Source organism: Pelophylax lessonae (genome assembly GCF_965119305.1).
Source record: "Pelophylax lessonae genome assembly, chromosome: 5".
Lineage (NCBI taxonomy): Eukaryota > Metazoa > Chordata > Amphibia > Anura > Ranidae > Pelophylax > Pelophylax lessonae.
In genome coordinates, this window is record NC_138772.1 from 230836518 (window position 1) to 230856573 (window position 20056).

The 20056-nt window shown below is 44.4% G+C and overlaps 1 protein-coding gene across 1 annotated transcript in view; it reads right to left on the minus strand.

Annotated features, from left to right (window-relative positions):
* Positions 1 to 13808: 13808 nt before the first annotated feature.
* The window catches only part of TRIP13 (thyroid hormone receptor interactor 13), a 168443-nt gene continuing 162195 nt past the window's right edge, over positions 13809 to 20056 (minus strand). Inside the window, exon 13 of the mRNA XM_082258830.1 lies at positions 13809 to 13994. Coding sequence (XP_082114956.1) covers positions 13899 to 13994 — 96 coding nt within the window. The 3' untranslated portion in view covers positions 13809 to 13898. The remainder of the gene's footprint in view (positions 13995 to 20056) is intronic.

The following is a 20056-nucleotide window of genomic DNA, read 5'->3' on the forward strand; positions in this document are numbered from 1 at the left end:
CCTTGAGCACGATCAAGGGTCAGGTTTTCGGCGTTAGCAATCTTCTTTCAAGAAACCTTTGGCTAATCATTCCTTGGTGCGGAATTTCATCCAGGGGGTGCGACATCTGGCTCCGCCAGTGCGCGCACCCTTACCGCCTGGTATCTTAATTTAGTGTGGTCGGTTCTTCAGAAACTTCTCTTTGAAGATATTAGGGAGATTCCCTTGCTTACATTCCCAGAAGGTGGCCATTACTTCTCTACACAGGGTGTCAGAACTGGCCGCATTATCCTGTCGTTCCCCAGATCTGGTGGTTCATAGGGATAAGGTGGTTCTTCTTCCGAATCCATCCTTCCTTCCTAAAGTGGTTTTCGTAAGACGGACTCACTTTTTGTGATCACGGATAGCCCTTGAAGGGGGTTGCCTGTGTCTGCCGCGACCATATCTACATGGATCAGTCAGACGGTGGTACAGGCTTATTCTATTAAGGGCCGGAATCCTCCGTTCCCTGTTAGGGCGCACTTCACTCGAGCGCTCAGTACTTCCTGGGCCTTTCGCCATCAGGCGTCAGTGGTCCAGGTATGTAAAGCGGCCACCTGGTCGTCGGTACATACCTTTACAAAATTTTATAAAATTGATGTGATGGCATCGGCGGATGCCTCATTTGGCCGCAAGGTTTTGCAGGCCGCAATTTGAGGAGACCGGTGGTCTACCTCGAGGGTTTTTTTCTGTTTGAAAATTTTTTTGTTGAGTCTCATCATTAAGGATGAGCATTGTAAACTTCTAGTTGGCACCGGTTGGGCCTTCTAGATTTGGATTTGATTTCCATTTCCCCACCCCTCATTTGTGATACTGCTCTGGGACTTCCCGAAGGTGCTGTATCACCGAGGACTACGTCTGTCAATGAGCGATAGAGAAAAATGGATTTTTGTAAAATCTTACCGTAAAATCCTTTTCTCTTAGCTCATTGACAGACGTAGTACCCGCCCCTCTGTTTTTTTGAGTTGGGTTGGGTTAAATTCTCTAAAGACTGCTTTTATGACATAACTGATTTGCTGAGAGCGAGAGAGGATATACCCTCTGGGACTGCCCCTAGGGTGTGGCCAGAGCATTTTATTTCCTGTCTAGTCCTACTCCTGTGGAGGCAACATAACCCGAAGGTGCTGTATCACCGAGGACTACGTCTGTCAATGAGCTAAGAGAAAAGGATTTTACGGTAAGATTTTACAAAAATCCATTTATTACGTGTGTATTAGTGTGCAATGTGACAGGGGGGGAAGGGGTTAACTGGGGGTGATCAGGGGGTTAAATCTTTATTGGGGGGATGGCGGGTATTTTAAGTGTAAAAGGAAGGGCTGCAAACGCTAAACCTGGTCAGAAGTCACACATACGGGTATATAGGAAAATGCTATATACAGTATACAGTGTGTGTTATGACAGGGGTGTAGGGGTTAACTGGGGGGGGGGCGGCGATCGGGGGTGAAATGTGCCTATCTAAGTGTGTATGTATGTGCTTGATGCAGTATTCACAGTTTGATGTGCTCTCTCCTCTCGATGAATCCAAAAAAGATCATGGGAGGGGAGAGCAGGTCTTTTCTGAGCCTGTGTTTACATTACACAGGCTCAGCATAGAATCTGATTGGGCAGGACCGATCAACAGGTCCAGGCCAAAAATCACTGGCCTGGACCTGATGACTGATCAGTTCTGAACCCAATCAGGTCATCCGCGGGACCGCGCCCCAGACCGGGGGGGGAGCGAGTGACGTACTACTACGTCGCTTTGCCTGCACAGGGCTGTAAATATACTGTGGGTGGACGGCAAGTGGTTAATATACCTACCAATAGGAGCAACCAGGACCACCCGGACACGGATGGCTGGGACCCTGTTAAACATTCATCATATAAGCTCTGCTGACCCACTTGTCGTAAGGCATTGGGGGGTCAACACCATCTGGTGATTTTGAATTACCTTACAATACAGCAGCACAGAGGGTGACACCACCACTGCACTGATTGTTTTTGAAACACCATCACTGAAGCTAGAAAACCTCTGACTATTTGGACACTTGTCACTTTATGATTTATTTACAAACTTTTGCACTGGAGCACTTATGAACTATAATAATCTTTTCTATGTATATTTTTTACTATATATATATATATATATATATATATGTGTTTTTTTCACTTATTTTTTGATGCTTATTCTGATTTAATTTCTTGTCATTAATTGCACAATCACTACAATGCACTGTTTAAGCACTTTATAAGGGTGGATGATGAAAGGGTATATGTAAATTACCCAATACAGATAGGTAAGCTGAAAGCTATCTATCACAGTCTTAAGAACCATTGTTTCTTTTGCAATAATCCTTTAGCATCACATAATTTGGATTTGACACACCACCCAGACCATATATTATAATATTTTTTAGGTTATGCGCTGTGGTAATACAAGTATTACATTTATTCCATTGCTTACCCCTGTGGGTTGTTCACAGCAGCAATCCCATTTTTCACACAGTGAACCACTTATATATAATTTTGGCGCGAGTGTCTATTCACCGATACATAACTCAGGCACAGACCAATTGGGGATCTGGTACCTGGTTAGTCTACCTTCTTTGGGGGGGAAGATATGTGAAGGTACTCACCGTCATTGGGAGTGAAAGACAGATACTTAATGGACACTGAGAATATGGTTTGGATAGCTTCAAATGGGCTCTGTGTTTACACTTATGATAATGTGTATTGTACTTCAGTGTCAGAGACAGTCTGTCACTGACGGACTTTTCCTATTGTCTGTGTATTGAGGTGTGATGCGTATTCTGTTAAGCCTGTCTGTCCCATTGTTAATGAACTCGCATATGGTTTCTGTCCAGATGGCTAGATAATTAGTTCAAGTTAATTCTATTTCTGTATACAATTTCATCTGCATATTATAATGTAATCAGGCAACCCCTGACCTGTGTGTGGTAATCTGATCAGGAGGGGGATGTCCATGCTGTATATAAACTGTGTGCATTGTTCCATAAAGCAGAAGGTTCAAGAACAAGCTAGGGGGCGGCTGGAATATTTGATATCTATGTTCAAGACTGAAGGAAGCCGTATACTGACAGAAGCCCACAAACAGTGTGGGTCGCGGTTCCGTTATACATGCCATTCCTCTGCAGTGTACGCCATATTGTGTCACGGAAAACAATCACTCCGGTTTAGCTTTCTACTTCTTAAGCTAACTGCAGTGAACTTGCATGCCAATCTTCTTCAACCCTTCTCATCAGGAGACGCTCCTGACGAGGTGTTAACTTTCTTGGATGGCCTGAACGTCTCTGTGAGATGGTTGCAGTTCTATCTCTATTAAATCTTTGTATCACTTTTGCTACAGTATTCTGACTGATTAGTAAAGCTTTGCTGAGCTTTCCCAGACATTCTTCTTCCATGTGGTGCCATTGCTGAATTAATGAAATGGGAAGGGGTGGTCTTTGTTAAGGAATGCCCTTTTATAATCAACTGTTTGCTGGACACCTGTTTAATGAATAATTAGACTCACCTGTATTTGAATTTTTTGTAAATTAGGATTTTGTTGTCTAAAATTCAGCTTTCTTTCTAAGACTTTAATCGGGGTGTATTTATTTTTGCAACATGGTCTTGAATGTTTTTGTTAGGAAAAATACTTTTTTGCGTGTTCAAATGAACAAATCATGGTTTCAATCAATGGTCTGCATTTGTGGGAGTATTTTGTAGCATAACGTCCCATAGAAAATGTTTATTCTGAGAGGAAAGTAAAGGTTTTCTGACAAACCTGTTGGAGTGTACTCATTTATGTTGAACAGTGTGTATGTGTGTGTGTATATATATATGTGTGTGTGTATGTATGTATTTTCTACTGGGCACTTTTACCCCCTTCCTGGCCAGGCCAATTTGCAGCTTTCAGAGTTGTCGCACTTTGAATGAAAATTGCATTGTCATAAAATGCTGTACACAGACTAAAATCTTTATCCTTTTTTTTTATTTACACAAATTCAATTTTCTTTTTGTGGTATTTAATCACCACTGGGTTTTTAATTTTTTGCTAAAAGCGAACTTGGGTGGGGTTGCACTCCCAGACTTTCATTTATACTATTTAGCGTTGAAGCTGTCCCAATTCTGCCACATTGACAAAACAGACGGTGAACGCTTCTTGACCCTTCTGTGCCCCAGGTGGTCCCTGCAGTCTAAAGGACCCTCTGACAGTTATACTGGTGTACGTGGTTCGGGGGAAAGACTAGACCCTAAAGCCCCGTACACACGATCAGATTATCGAAAGATCTGTCGTCCGTTTTTTGTGGCATGCTAGTCTGATGTGGAAAGTGAAGAGGTTTTTTTCATACAAATTTCCCCATATGACAAAATTCTACTTCAGAAGTGATGTCATGTGTTGGATTGCTTTGTATGTGTTCTTTCGTCTCTGAGCATGCCTAGTCTTGCTCATAAGATTTTTTTTCTGTCGAAATCTGTACTAATGAGACGAAAATCGGACGTTGTATTATGGACAACAAACATTTTATAGCCTGCACATCAGGATTTTGTCAGCCGAAAGGTCGGAGTCAGCTGTCGAAAGCACCATACTAACAATATGAAAATCGGCAGATCGGTCGTCGGACGAAATTTCCCTTCAGATTTTCTTATTGTGTGTACGGGCCTTAAGTCCCTGCTATATCACTAGTCGGATCTGGGAGTTTGTGCTGGACAGACTGAACTGCCCCCCGATACATGACTTCACCCCCTTGTGGCATAACATGGTTCTCCAGGAGTTCTGCTCACTCCCTGACTCTTCGTTGTGGAGCGGTAAAGGTATCTCCTTGCTGCACCATATACTGACGGCGGGCAGTCTGAGAACGTTTGCGGACTTGAGGGAACAATTCTCGCTTCCCAATCCCATGTTCTATAGATATTTGCAGGTGGGACATGCATTTCGCTCCCAATTTGCCAATAGCCCGCCCAGACCTGAGCCCGTCCCGGTTTTGGACATCATTAAGAGTACTGAGCCCAGGCATCTGATCTCCCTGTTTTACTCAGAGCTCCACATGCCCTCCTCTACCGAGATAGCCTATGCTTTTAAGGCTCACTGGGAGCAGGATGTTGGGGGTTGTGGAGGATGAGGAGTGGGGGGAGGCACTCGAGACATGCCAGAAAGTTTCCACCAGGTTGTCGGATCAACTTACCCAGGTCTTCATAACTCACCGTGCTTACCTCACGCCCCTCAGGGTGGCGAGATACCGGACTGACTTTGATCCTAGCTGTCCGATGTGTCACACTGCAACTGGTACCTTCTTCCATCTGCTTTGGAGTTGTCCCCAGTTCCAGGGCTTTTGGCAACAGGTAGTCACTTTACTCCATGACAAAATGGGATCTCCCCTACAGCTTGCCCCTAAGCAATGTCGCCTTGGCATATACCCGGATGAAGACATGGACAAATTCATTACTATATTTCTGCAGGAAACATTTTTCATTGCTAGGAAGTTAATCGCTAGAAATTGGATGAGGAACCAACCACCCGCCAACCTTTGGCATGTGGCTACGAGACGTTAAAAATGTTATCCCCTTTCATAGACTGCTATACAAGCATAGGGGTTACCCCCTTAAGTTTGACAAAATCTGGGATAGATGGGTGCAATGTCCCGACACCTGTTTGTAGGAATGTTACTGTGATCTGCTATGACCCATTCCCCTGTATGGCCACTGGTTCACGAAGGTATTTGTTTTGTTGCTTAGCCAAGCACCTTGTTGACTTTTGTATTGTTGAGCATTTTCTGTACTTGCACAGTTCTTTTATTTTTATTTTTTTTGTTTGTATTGTGCTGAAACCTTAATAAATATCACTGTTTGAAAAAAAAAAAAAAAAAAAAGTGAATAAGGCCAAACATTTTGAGAAAAAAAAAAAAACAAAAACACTTTTTCATAGTTTGTTATAAAATTCTGCAAACAGGTAAGTTTTCTCCTTCACTAATGGGCACTGATAGATTGTACTGATGAGGAGGCACTGGTGGGCACTGATAGGTGGCAGTAGTAGGCGGCACCAATGGGCCATGTTTGGACTGCCCTGATTATCATTGTAGATGTCCCTGTTAGAGAAGCCGGTATCTGTTCTCTTCTCCTCTCCTCATGCTCTCAGCATAAGGAAAAGAGCGCCGATAACCAGCTTCTATTTACATCTGTGATCAGCTGTGATTGGACATAGCTGATCATGTGGTAAAGAGCCGCTGATTGGCTCTTTACCTCCATCTGTGATCAGTAGTGTCTTCTGGACACTGTGATAAAGCGCGCAATCACGGGAGGTCGTCATAGGATGGCCTCCCAGAACTAGTTGCAGTGTCAAATACCAGCGCAAACAGGTATAATGGTAAAATATCAAATAAGTGAAAAAACAAATAAATATCACTTATAAATTAAATGAAAGTGCAATATGCAAAATACATATGAAAGTGAAAATAATATCCCCCTCTCGGGGTGTTGTAACGGAAATACAAGACCACTAATGGTTCAATAAACGTGCTAATAATTGCATGCAACAGTCCACATATATTCCACAAAAAGTCCCAATGTAAAGTGCTTAAGTGCTGAAAACGCAGTGCAAAAGCATGCCTTTATCCAGTGCAGTGAAACAATGGTGACAGTCCACCCCCTCTCGATGTTCCACTTACCGGACTAAGTTGACCCCATAAGCCATATAGCCTAAAAAGGTCAAATAGAGCTGGTGTCCCAGTAAGGAACGTTGATGGATTCTTGGGGTTAGTAGCCAATGGTCTCTGTAGTCCTTATTGCTCCAATCGCATATAGGAGAAAGGAGAGACCCCACAATAGTGTAATTCTGATAACACTTTAATGGTGGTTAAAAACAATATTTACACTCGCATTTGTGGAGATGTTTTAAGGCAAAAAGACAAAATTAGGCGGGTCTAAAAGTCTTCCTGGCCGTGGATGCTACTCGGGATGGCGCCTGGTCCCGGCTTGCGTTCCACCCGTGCCGGAAGTGACGTGCCGATGTCCGTAGACCGGAAATTGCATCGACGCATTTCGCCATCCCCTTACGGGCGTTTTCAAAGACGTATTTCCGGTCCGCGGCTATGGGCATTCCATATATACTGCCCCATCTTATTAACATAAATGGAAGTCCATTTATGTTAATAAAATGGGGCAGTATATACATATGGAATGCCCATAGGTGCGGACCGGAAATACGTCTTTGAAAACACCCGGAAGGGGAGGGTGAAACGCTTCGACGCAATTTCCGGTCTACGGACATCGGCACATCACTTCCGGCTCGGGTCTTTTTGCCTTAAAACATCTCCACAAATGTGAGTGTAAATATTGTTTTTAACCACCATTAAAGTGTTATCAGAATTACACTATTGTGGGGTCTCTCCTTTCTCCTATATGCGATTGGAGCAATAAGGACTACAGAGACCATTGGCTACTAACCCCAAGAATCCATCAACGTTCCTTACTGGGACACCAGCTCTATTTGACCTTTTTAGGCTATATGGCTTATGGGGTCAACTTAGTCCGGTAAGTGGAACATCCAGAGGGGGCGGACTGTCACCATTGTTTCACTGCACTGGATAAAGGCATGCTTTTGCACTGCATTTTCAGCACTTAAGCACTTTACATTGGGACTTTTTGTGGAATATATGTGGACTGCTGCATGCAATTATTAGCACGTTTATTGAACCATTAGTGGTCTTGTATTTCCGTTACAACACCCCGAGAGGGGGATATTATTTTGACTTTCATATGTATTTTGCGCATTGCATATTGCACTTTCATTTAATTTATAAGTGATATTTATTTGTTTTTTCACTTATTTGATATTACCATTATACCTGTTTGCGCTGGTATTTGACACTGCACTTTAATAATTTGGTATTCACCATCTTTGAACAGCTGCATCTAGGTAGAGGTTTATTCATTTATTTATCTGTCCATAGCGTGGTACACATTTTTTGATTCCCAGAACTAGTTGTCCGCACTGTACCCATCATTTGGCTATAGCGTGGTCAGCAAGTGGTTAAAGTAGAAATATAGGCAAAACTTTACTTTTTTCTCCATTTTGGATAGAGCAAGGGAGGGCTATAACCCGGCAGATTCTTTTTTGCCATCTGTGCCCCATTTCAGAGATTTCAGTTCACTTCCTGTCTCATAGCCAAACAGGACGTGAGAAAAAATCCCTGCAAATTAAGGTCACCAGAACTAGTGTCCCCATGGGAAGATCTCCCCTCTAATAATTTTCTGGGGACAACCTAAAATTAGGGATTTTCTTCTACAGTACACTCATTTTAAATCATAAATGGTAAACAGGACAAATAGAGAGAGTGAATCTCCTTAAACTGGGCACAGACAGCAAAAAAAAAAAAACTGACAAGGGTTCAAATTTTTGCTCCACCAGGGCTGGTGCAAGGATTTTTGGCAACCTAGGCAAAATAAAAATTGCCACCCCACGATGTGACACCACTTAGTGTGGTATCAGAAAGATACAGCCTTCTATAGCTGTCATGGGGAGGGATTTATAAGCCTATCATCAATTTAATATGAGTACTTGTAAAAATTAAAGTCTTATGTCATAAAAAATTTGCTGCAGCGTTGCTAACCATATCAATGTCTTATATGGAGACTCAGACACTGAAAGATTATGTAAGGATTGGAAGCTGCTTAATTCACTTACCTGCCTGATGCAAATAAAAATATAAAAATCAATGCCCCCATCCCAACTTGGGATGCAGTAAGCAGCTTCCAATCCTTACATAATGTTTCAGTGTCTGAGTCTCCATATGAGACATTGATATGGTTAGAAAAGCTGCAGCTAATCTTTTATGACATAAGACATTCCAAAGTAAAACCCCTTCAGACAGTGAGTGAGTGGTGACAACTTACCTGGCGGCTGGCGGAGTCGGCGCTGAGTCAAACCTTCCCGCTGTCCTGACTCGTGTATGCGCTGTCCCTGTCTCCCCCGCGGGCTGACGTCGTCGGCATGGGAATGCGCATGTGCGGCACCACCGCTGATCTACGAAGAATTCCGATGCTGGAGCCTGGAGCTCAGCTCTGAGAGAGACTCCCACACACACTCAGCTCAAAAGCGCCCAGGTGGGTGCTGGCACAACACAGCATGAGGGGCAACGCACCTGCCGGCCCATATTGATTCCGGGACCGGGTGCACCGTGCAGCAGGCAGGATGCTGACGCCCCCTGCTGGGTTGCGCCCTAGGCGACTGCCTGGGTCGCCTTACAGGTAGCGCCAGCATTGCCCTCCACTTTATCCCAAACTAAAAAAAAAAGTTTAGCCTTTAGTTGCACTAAGGCTTATACATTTGCAACCAGGGAGCCTCTTTGATGTAGCCATTCAATACACATTCCTATTTTTTTTTATATATATATACAGTGGGTACGGAAAGTATTCAGACCCCCTTAAATTCTTCACTCTTTGTTATATTGCAGCCATTTGCTAAAATCATTTAAGTTCATTCTTCTTCCTCATGAATGTACACATAGCACCCCATACTGACAGAAAAACACAGAATTGTTGCAGATTTATTAAAAAAGAAAAACTGAAATATCACATGGTCCCAAGTATTCAGACCCTTTGCTCAGTATTTAGTAGAAGCCCCCTTTCTAATACAGCCAGGAGTCTTTTTGGGAAAGATGCAACAAGTCTTTCACACCTGGATTTGGGGATCCTCTGCCATTCCTCCTTGCAGATCCTCTCCAGTTCTGTCAGGTTTGATGGTAAACGTTGGTGGACAGCCATTTTTAGGTCTCTCCAGAGATGCTCAATTGGGTTTAAGTCAGGGCTCTGGCTGAGCCATTCAAGAACAGTCACGGAGTTGTTGTGAAGCCACTCCTTCGTTATTTTAGCTGTGTGCTTAGGGTCATTGTCTTGTTGGAAGGTAAACCTTCGGCCCAGTCTGAGGTCCAGAGCACTCTGGAGAAGGTTTTTGTCCAGGATATCCCTGTACTTGGCCGCATTCATCTTTCCCTCGATTGCAACCAGTCGTCCTGTCCCTGCAGCTGAAAAACACCCCCACAGCATGATGCTGCCACCACCATGCTTCACTGTTGGGACTGTATTGGACAGGTGATGAGCAGTGCCTGGTTTTCTCCACACATACCGCTTAGAATTAAGGCCAAAAAGTTCTATTTTGGTCTCATCAGACCAGAGAATCTTATCTCTCACCATCTTGGAGTCCTTCAGGTGTTTTTTAGCAAACTCCATGCGGGCTTTCATGTGCCTTACACTGAGGAGAGGCTTCCGTCGGGCCACTCTGCCATAAAGCCCCGACTGGTGGAGGGCTGCAGTGATGGTTGACTTTCTACAACTTTCTCCCATCTCCTGACTGCATCTCTGGAGCTCAGCCACAGTGATCTTTGGGTTCTTCTTTACCTCTCTCACCAAGGCTCTTCTCCCCCGATAGCTCAGTTTGGCCGGATGGCCAGCTCTAGGAAGGGTTCTGGTTGTCCCAAACGTCTTCCATTTGAGGATTATGGAGGCCACTGTGCTCTTAGGAACCTTAAGTGCAGCAGAAATCTTTTTGTAACCTTAGCCAGATCTGTGCCTTGCCACAATTCTGTCTCTGAGCTCTTCAGGCAGTTCCTTTGACCTCATGATTCTCATTTGCTCTGACATGCATTGTGATCTGGAAGGTCTTATATACACAGGTGTGTGGCTTTCCTAATCAAGTCCAATCAGTATAATCAAACACAGCTGGACTCAAATGAAGGTGTAGAACCATCTCAAGGATGATCAGAAGAAATATATATAAATAAATATATGAGTGTCACAGCAAAGGGTCTGAATACTTAGGACCATGTGATATTTCAGTTTTTCTTTTTTAATAAATCTGCAACAATGTCAACAATTCTGTGTTTTTCTGTCAGTATGGGGTGCTATGTGTACATTCATGAGGAAGAAGAATGAACTTAAATGATTTTAGCAAATGGCTGCAATATAACAAAGAGTGAAAAATTTAAGGGGGTCTGAATACTTTCCGTACCCACTGTAATTCTATGTAACAGGAGATGAGTCTAATGTACAACATCTTTTGCCAATTGTAGTAGGAGTTAAAGTAGAAGTTCAGCCTAAAACGAACTGAATCTACTTGGTAGCCACGATCTAAGACTAATCTATCAACCCTGTCAAGCACAGCTCATTTTATATATATATATATATATATATATATATATATATATATATATATATACATACAGTGGGTACGGAAAGTATTCAGACCCCCTTAAATTTTTCACTCCTTGTTATATTGCAGCCATTTGCTAAAATCATTTAAGTTCATTCTTCTTCCTCATGAATGTACACATAGCACCCCATACTGACAGAAAAACACAGAATTGTTGACATTGTTGCAGATTTATTAAAAAAGAAAAACTGAAATATCACATGGTCCTAAGTATTCAGACCCTTTGCTGTGATTCTCATATATTTATTTATATATATTTCTTCTGATCATCCTTGAGATGGTTCTACACCTTCATTTGAGTCCAGCTGTGTTTGATTATACTGATTGGACTTGATTAGGAAAGCCACACACCTGTGTATATAAGACCTTCCAGATCACAATGCATGTCAGAGCAAATGAGAATCATGAGGTCAAAGGAACTGCCTGAAGAGCTCAGAGACAGAATTGTGGCAAGGCACAGATCTGGCTAAGGTTACAAAAAGATTTCTGCTGCACTTAAGGTTCCTAAGAGCACAGTGGCCTCCATAATCCTCAAATGGAAGACGTTTGGGACAACCAGAACCCTTCCTAGAGCTGGCCAAACTGAGCTATCGGGGGAGAAGAGCCTTGGTGAGAGAGGTAAAGAAGAACCCAAAGATCACTGTGGCTGAGCTCCAGAGATGCATTCAGGAGATGGGAGAAAGTTGTAGAAAGTCAACCATCACTGCAGCCCTCCACCAGTCGGGGCTTTATGGCAGAGTGGCCCGACGGAAGCCTCTCCTCAGTGTAAGACACATGAAAGCCCGCATGGAGTTTGCTAAAAAACACCTGAAGGACTCCAAGATGGTGAGAAATAAGATTCTCTGGTCTGATGAGACCAAAATAGAACTTTTTGGCCTTAATTCTAAGCGGTATGTGTGGAGAAAACCAGGCACTGCTCATCACCTGTCCAATACAGTCCCAACAGTGAAGCATGGTGGTGGCAGCATCATGCTGTGGGGGTGTTTTTCAGCTGCAGGGACAGGACGACTGGTTGCAATCGAGGGAAAGATGAATGCGGCCAAGTACAGGGATATCCTGGACAAAAACCTTCTCCAGAGTGCTCTGGACCTCAAGCTGGGCCGAAGGTTTACCTTCCAACAAGACAATGACCCTAAGCACACAGCTAAAATAACGAAGGAGTGGCTTCACAACAACTCCGTGACTGTTCTTGAATGGCTCAGCCAGAACCCTGACTTAAACCCAATTGAGCATCTCTGGAGAGACCTAAAAATGGCTGTCCACCAACGTTTACCATCCAACCTGACAGAACTGGAGAGGATCTGCAAGGAGGAATGGCAGAGGATCCCCAAATCCAGGTGTGAAAGACTTGTTGCATCTTTCCCAAAAAGACTCCTGGCTGTATTAGATCAAAAGGGGGCTTCTACTAAATACTGAGCAAAGGGTCTGAATACTTGGGACCATGTGATATTTCAGTTTTTCTTTTTTAATAAATCTGCAACAATGTCAACAATTCTGTGTTTTTCTGTCAGTATGGGGTGCTATGTGTACATTCATGAGGAAGAAGAATGAACTTAAATGATTTTAGCAAATGGCTGCAATATAACAAAGAGTGAAGAATTTAAGGGGGTCTGAATACTTTCCGTACCCACTATATATATATATATCTATCTGTCGGCGACGGCTTCTCTGTGCAGGAGAGGCAGCCAACAACGGAAGCCTCATAGTAACTCAATGGGTAGCTCCACTTCTCAGGCATTTTCCCGCTGTTGTCGGCTGTCTCTTCCACACCGCATCCGCCGCTGGGGACCCGGACCGGCTGCAGAAAAGGTATGTATAGTGATTTTTGTTTTACAGGGATAGACAGATCAGAATGTGGCTACCGGTAGATTTAGGGTTAGTTAGTTTTAGCCTGAGCTTCTACTTTAAGAATTAAAAAAAAAAAATATATATATATATATATGTATATACATATACATACAATTAATTTAGCTACAACAATTTATCTATAGAATTCTGGCAAGGTGGCTTTTATTTTTTAACAAGACGTGGATTAGTTCATTTTAGAGAACTTGCATTTTTAGAAGGTGGATTTTGTGGAGATTTAGTTTCCCTAAAAAAATTGCATACTCCAAATACAAGGACAGAACCATAGGAAGTATACCTTTTGCAGTTATAAAGTGCACAAAAGTCCATATTTGCATGTCCTAAAGTACACTGAGTAAATCAATTCCATGTAAATCCATGTCTAAAGTGCACTTACAACTAACTCCATTGACCCTATACAAGTAGTGAATTCCTTGGACCAACTTCTTTGTCAACACTTTCTTCTAGATCCTACTGCCTAGAACACCATAGACCTTTTGTCTTATTTCCAAACGATGCCAGGGCAGAAAGGGGGGTTCAATCGCTCCAGTTGGGGGACAAACAAGAATATAAAAAGAAGTCATAACCTTAAATAAGAGAATAACTTACTTCACAATTATCACCTGTAAAAATGCTTTTGGTCTCCTCATCCTTGTAGTCCACTAATGCAGTTTACATAAAGGATAAGTGCTCTTTGGCTTTACAAAGGGCAGCAACATCTTGAGAAAAATTATATATTGGTACACAAATTTACAGAAAGTTGGTAAATCACCATATATTTCAAATACATTCAAACAACATTTTTACAATATAAAACAGAAAACAAGGCGGTCATTACATCAGAAATGTTTTAAGTGCTTTCCTTGAGTGTTTTTCTTTCTTCAAATTGTCGCTCCACAGCAAGTGAAAGAGCTTGAAGGAATATTTCAAGTGTAACTGTAGGAGACTAAAAAGAAAAATAAGTGAAAATATTAGGATTGTTGTAAAGAACCAAAATGTGCAAGTTAAAGTGGAGTTCCAGTCTCCTAGCCAACATTAAGCTAACAAAATCATTGAGTTTGTTGTAATTCACCAGAACCACAACAGAAAGCGATCCACATTCCACGATCCACATGTGCACATTCTCATTACTTACAATCCGATTAGTTATCTTTTCTCTCCCTTGATTCGGCTGCGGCCATGAAGGATGTGAACAGCTAAAGCTGTTCAGGCTTAATTTCTGGGTTTTCATGCAGCTACCCTCACCCGTTGTGGCACCTGTGCAGTAGTGAGGAACATTCCCGCACAGTAGTCCTATAGACGCAGTTCTGGTCAGGAAAGCTTGTAATTATACAAGATGCCCAAAAACTTTTGGGATCAAGGACACAGATATCCCAGGAGTCAACGGGCCAGACTGCTGACGTAGTCGCCTAAGGCGGCCGCGACCGGAAGTCAAGGTCGGAAGACTATTAAAAAAAGATACTCGCTTTAGAAATTTCAAGATATAACTATCCAAACATTACAGCACAATGGGTGGACATTACAATGAGGCTAATTATTAAAATTAGTGGAACTCCGCTTTAACTTTCGTGCCAAAACTGATCCTAAAATACCACAAGGAAAATTTTGTCTCCCTCATTAAGTAGCAAGCCAGCACTGTAAGGTGTTGCCACACCCCAGTCAAATGAATATCTACATAGTGCAACACTGCTAAAACCCAAATCCAAGAAATATGTGATATACAGATAATCTACGTGATACGTGCCCGAACCACATCCAAGGAATGCAACGCATATTCCCGAGGATGATTGGGCTGAGGACACAAGGAAGGTAGCACAATATCTTCATTCAGATGAAATTCTGAAACCACCTTAGGAAGAAAGGATGGCTTCGGATGAAGAACTACCTTATCCCTATGAACCACTAGATATGGGGAATGGCATGATAATGCAGCCAGTCTGACACCCTGCGTGCAGAAGTGATAACCACCAAGAAGGCCACCTTCTGGAATAATGTAAGCAAGGGAATCTCCCTGATTTTTTCAAAGGGAGGTTTCTGCAGAACCGAAAAAAACAAATTAAGATCCCAGGGTGGTAAGGGCGTGCGGACTGGCGGAGCCAAGTGCCGCACCCCCTGGATGATATTCCGCAACAAGGAATGAGTAGCCAAAGGCTTCTGAAAGAAGATTGCTAATGCTGAAACCTGACCCTTCATGGTGCTCAAGGATAGTTTCTGCTCAACCCCCTTTTGCAGAAAAGCCAAGATTCGGGTCACCGAATAGGTACGTGGGGGAAATCCCAAAGATTCCCACCACGCAGTATAAGTCTTCCATGTGCGATGATGGACTTTGCTGGAAGTCGCTTTCCTTGCTTTAATTAGAGTAAGAATAACTGAAGCTGACAGCTCTCTGTCCTTCAGTACCTGGGTCTCAATGGCCAGGCCATTAAAACCAGCGACTGTAAAGCACGATGGAAGATCGGTCCTTGAGACCGCAGATCCTCCCTGAGAGGAGGTCTCCAAGGAGCGTTCGCGACTAGTATGTCCAAGTCGGCCTGACGAGGCTAGCCTAGAATTTCCAGGATAACTGGAGTTCCCTCCATCTCTATCCTGCAGAGAAATCTCAGCAGCAATCTGAGAGGAGGAAAAGACATATAGTAGCTGACACTGCCTTTACAGGCCGTTCAGCGCGCCTGCTGCGTCCGCTAGAGGATCGCGGGCGCGCGTTGCCCACCTCCGCGCCTTCCTGTTGAGCCGATATGCCAACAGATCCCCCTCCGGGATGCTCTGATGAAGACACAGATGGTGAAATCCTTGGTGATCGACCTAAGTTATCACCCAGATATTGTCTGACTGGATCCGAACCAGGCTGCCCTAGAGCTGCTTGGTCCAGGTAATCCGACAAAGTCTGATCGCTCTCTGTTCCCACACATTTATCAGAAACTTGATTCCTATCAGGAGTGGTGATTTCTCCTGGTTGAGCATAAGAGACCGAAGTCACCCGACTCCTTGGTCCGCTTGCTCAACCGGATCCGATTCCTGGAGGGAACTGAGAATGATCCTTGGAAAAGGTAAGGAAAATGATCTGTTCAGGGAACAGGAACTATCGCTCCCTGTAGCACCTAAATGTTGGAAGGGAAGAATCGCACCGGTAGCAGTGATCGACACTCGATCTTGTATCCTGATCGTATGATCTCCTGAACCCCTTAGTCCGGGATTCAGGAAAGTCCTAGATCTGAACACCGGTGAAGACGTCCCGCCACCCCTAAGCCGGGTGGGGGCGCACCTTCAAGCTGTGTTAGCCTTGACTTCAGGTTTGGCTGAGTCGGTCTTTTGTTTGCCCGACCAGCGCCTCTTGAACCCTCCTAGAGGGGCTTTGCCTTTCCCGCTCGCCCCAGCGGAGCGAACGAACCCTTTATGAGCGGCAAAGAAAGATCCACACTTGTTACGAGGTCCTTTAGCTTTAGCAGCCTGCGGCAAAAAAGTGCTCTTGCCCCCAGTGACATCCTTAATGATCTCATCTAGGGTGGCCCCAAATAGGCGATTCCCCTGAAAAGGGAGATTCGCCAAGGTTTTTTTGGAACCTAGATCCGCCGACCAGCACTTTAACCACAGCACACGTCTGAGGACTACCGCTGACATCGATGCATGCCCTAACAAGGGGGTGGCATCCAGGGCTGCGTCACAGACGAACTGCAGTCCTTGTATGATTTGCTCCATCAAATCAGACGCTGCCTGGGGGATACCTTCCCCCTTTAGGTCATGGCGTAACAATCTTGCCCATTCCGTTAATGTTTGTGAAACTAAACCAATGACAATCACTGGTCTAAAGGCTGACCCTATCAGGGAAAAAATGGTGCGGGATTCCGCTTCCATTTTCCGATCCACCGTATCCTTAAAGGACGGAGCGTCCTCCAACGGGATAACCGTGGCTTTATTCAGTCTGGAAATAGGTGGATCCACCACTGGTGGTACCGTCCATTTCTTAATGAGGGATTCCTCAAATGGATAGCGTCTAGCAATGCGCTTGGAAACAGTAAGGGTACGTTTAGGATGATCCCATTCCTCTTTGATTTTATTACCAAAACATTTGGGTAAGGGAAAAACCTTCGCCGTCTTGGTAGGCTTACTAGTACCAAAGGGAATTTCTATCTCGGTTATCTCTGCCGGTAAAACCTCAAGTCTTGAGGTTTCCCGGACCGCCACAACTAGTGCGTCCACCAATGCTGCTTCTTGTGCTATGGCGGAGGCAGGAACGTCCTCCTCACTGTCTGAGGGAACTTTACCTGAGACAACAGCCCCTGCAGAGGGACCTGCAGCTGCAATGACCATCTCAGAATCTGAAGTATCAGATGAAATAGGGGTAGGCGGGGGTCGCTTTCTCCCCCGTCCCTGACAGGCCATCTCCACCCGGGATACCAAAGACTCCAAAACTGCTGTAAATGCATCAATATTCTGTGAACTGGAGGGTCCTGTGGCCACCTCGAGGGGATCAGGTGGGGGCACCTGTGTGGCAGGGTCCATGATTATTCCAGCACTTGCTGGGGAAAAAAAATGATTTGCAAAATTAAAAAACTTTTTTTTTTTTTTTTTTTCTTTAGACCCCCAGCGCCACAGTGCCCCTTAGTGTTACCTGCTTTAGGACCCCTACAGAGAGAGAGACCCCAAGGCTCACCACTTGATGCTCAGAAGTTTCAATACAACCTGTTCCAGCACTGTCTATTACAGACAGGAAGTCTTTGGCTTGCTTTCCCGGGTAAAAGGAGGCGGCTCCGCCCCTTTACACGCCTTCCGGCGCCTCCCCATAGCTCCTCGAGGTGTTTGGTCACCTCAAACATGGCCGCCCCCATGCTGGAGACACGAGGCTACGCCAATATGGCGGCCTCGTGTGATCTACCAAACAATGGCGGCGGCCTGTGTGGGATAGCAGCGGCCTGTGGGAAGTATGTATTCGGCCTGGCGGCCTGCGGGAGCTTGGCCCCACAAACTTCACCCTGAATGATGAAAAAGCCTGGCTGGCGGTATAGGACCCTGGTGGGCCGCATGCGGTCCCTGGGCTGCTGGAGGAATGGCGATCTGGACTGCAGTAACTCAGGCTGTGTACACACTCTGACAGGTGGGATACCTTTTACTTCAATAGTAATGCCCTTTTGTACTGCCACTGACTTCAGTCACCTTTACAGTCTTACAATGACTCTAGATTGTCAGCTCCCAAACCAAGCCTCCTGGTTTCTATTCACAAACAATCACACTCAAATAGGGGGATCTGTGACATGTTATAGGATAGAGGGGAGACCCACCTACCATCCCAGAGAGGGCCCGCCTCCACCAACAAACCCGACAGGGGGAGAGGGGGAACATTCTACTCACCATACCGGAACCAGGCGGGCGCCAACTCCTGACAGAACCCCTCTCCACCGGGGTGGGGGGGCTGTCGACCAATATGGACGCCGTGACTCTGTTGGTCATTGGCGTCCAGGCGAGACGTTTAACTCGCAGGGTCAGTCCCCGTCCAGTGGGACTATGTCGCGGCCGACCCAGCGCGGAGCTATGGCCTGCACACGCTCGTAGGCTGAACTGGGGTGACCACTGGATCTCAACATCCAGCCTGTCGCCCAGTTCCAGCTTTCTTGCTTGAAGATCTCACAGGAACACTGGAGAAAAAAGCTGTCCAAAAAAATCTTTCTAAGAAAAAAATCCTGCCAGGACCGAAGATCCCAGCAAGGCATCTAGGTCCTTACTCCTAACTAGACAGAAAAAAACTGATTTGCTCTAGCAGAGAGAGAGAGAGAGGATATACCCTCTGGGACTGCCCCTAAGGTGTGGCCAGAACATTTTCTTTCCTGTCTAGTCCTACTCCTGTAGAGGGCAGTATAACCCGAGTTGTTATTAATCAACGAGGACTACGTCTGTCAATGAGCGACAGAGAAACAAGTTTACTTACTTTTTAACCACTTTAAGGCCGGGCCTATTTTTGACACTTGGTGTTTACAAGCTAAAATCAGTTTTTTTTTTTTGCTAGAAAACTACTTAGAACCCCCAAACATTATATATATATTTTTTTTTACCAGAGACCCTAGAGAATAAAATGGAGATCGTTGCAATATTTTTTATCACACCGTATTTGCGCAGCGGTCTTCCGAACGCAATTTTTTGAAAATAAAATAATTTTTCAATTAAAAAATAAGAAAACAGTAAAGTTAGCCCAATTTTGTTTCCATAATGTGAAAGATAATGTTACGCCAAGTAAAGAGATACCCAACATGTCATGCTTCAAAATTGCGCACGCTCGTGAGATGGCCACAAACATTGTTACTTAAAAATCCCCATAGGTGACATTTTAAACATTTCTACAGGTTACCAGCTTAGAGTTACAGAGGAGGTCTAGGGCCCAAATTATTGCTGTCGCTCCAACGATCGCAGTGATACCTCACATGTGTGGTTTGAACACTGTTTTCAAATGTAGGCGAGACTTGTGTATGCGTTCGCTTCTGCGCGCGAGCTAACGGGGACAGGGCGCTTTCGTTTTTTTTTTCCCATTTATTTTATTTATTTTTACACAGTTTTTTTAAAAAAAAAATTGATCATTTTTATTCCTTTTACAAGGAATGTAAACATCCCTTGTAATAGAAATAGGCATGACAGGACCTCTTTTATTTTGAGATCTGGGGTCAAAAAGACCTCAGACCTCACAACTACACTAAAAAACAAAAACAAACAATTGCTGAAAAAAAAAAAAAAAAAATCGCCCCTTTAAACCGGTTGCTAGGCAATGACGTTTGAGGTCGCTCTGGTCCTCCAAGACCATAGAGTCGAGTGGGGGCCACCTTGCTCTCACTTGACTCCCTGTCTGTGAGGAGTGGGGACCGGATAGTTTTCCCCGCTATCGGTGGGTCTGGTAAGTGGGGAAAATGACCGGGACGCGGCGGCAGGGGGGCACCTATTCCGCCGCCCCGTAAAGGCTAGTCTGCGGCTAGGACCACCCTTATCTGAAAGCCGATCGCTCGCCATTTAAAAAAATACCAGGGTTAT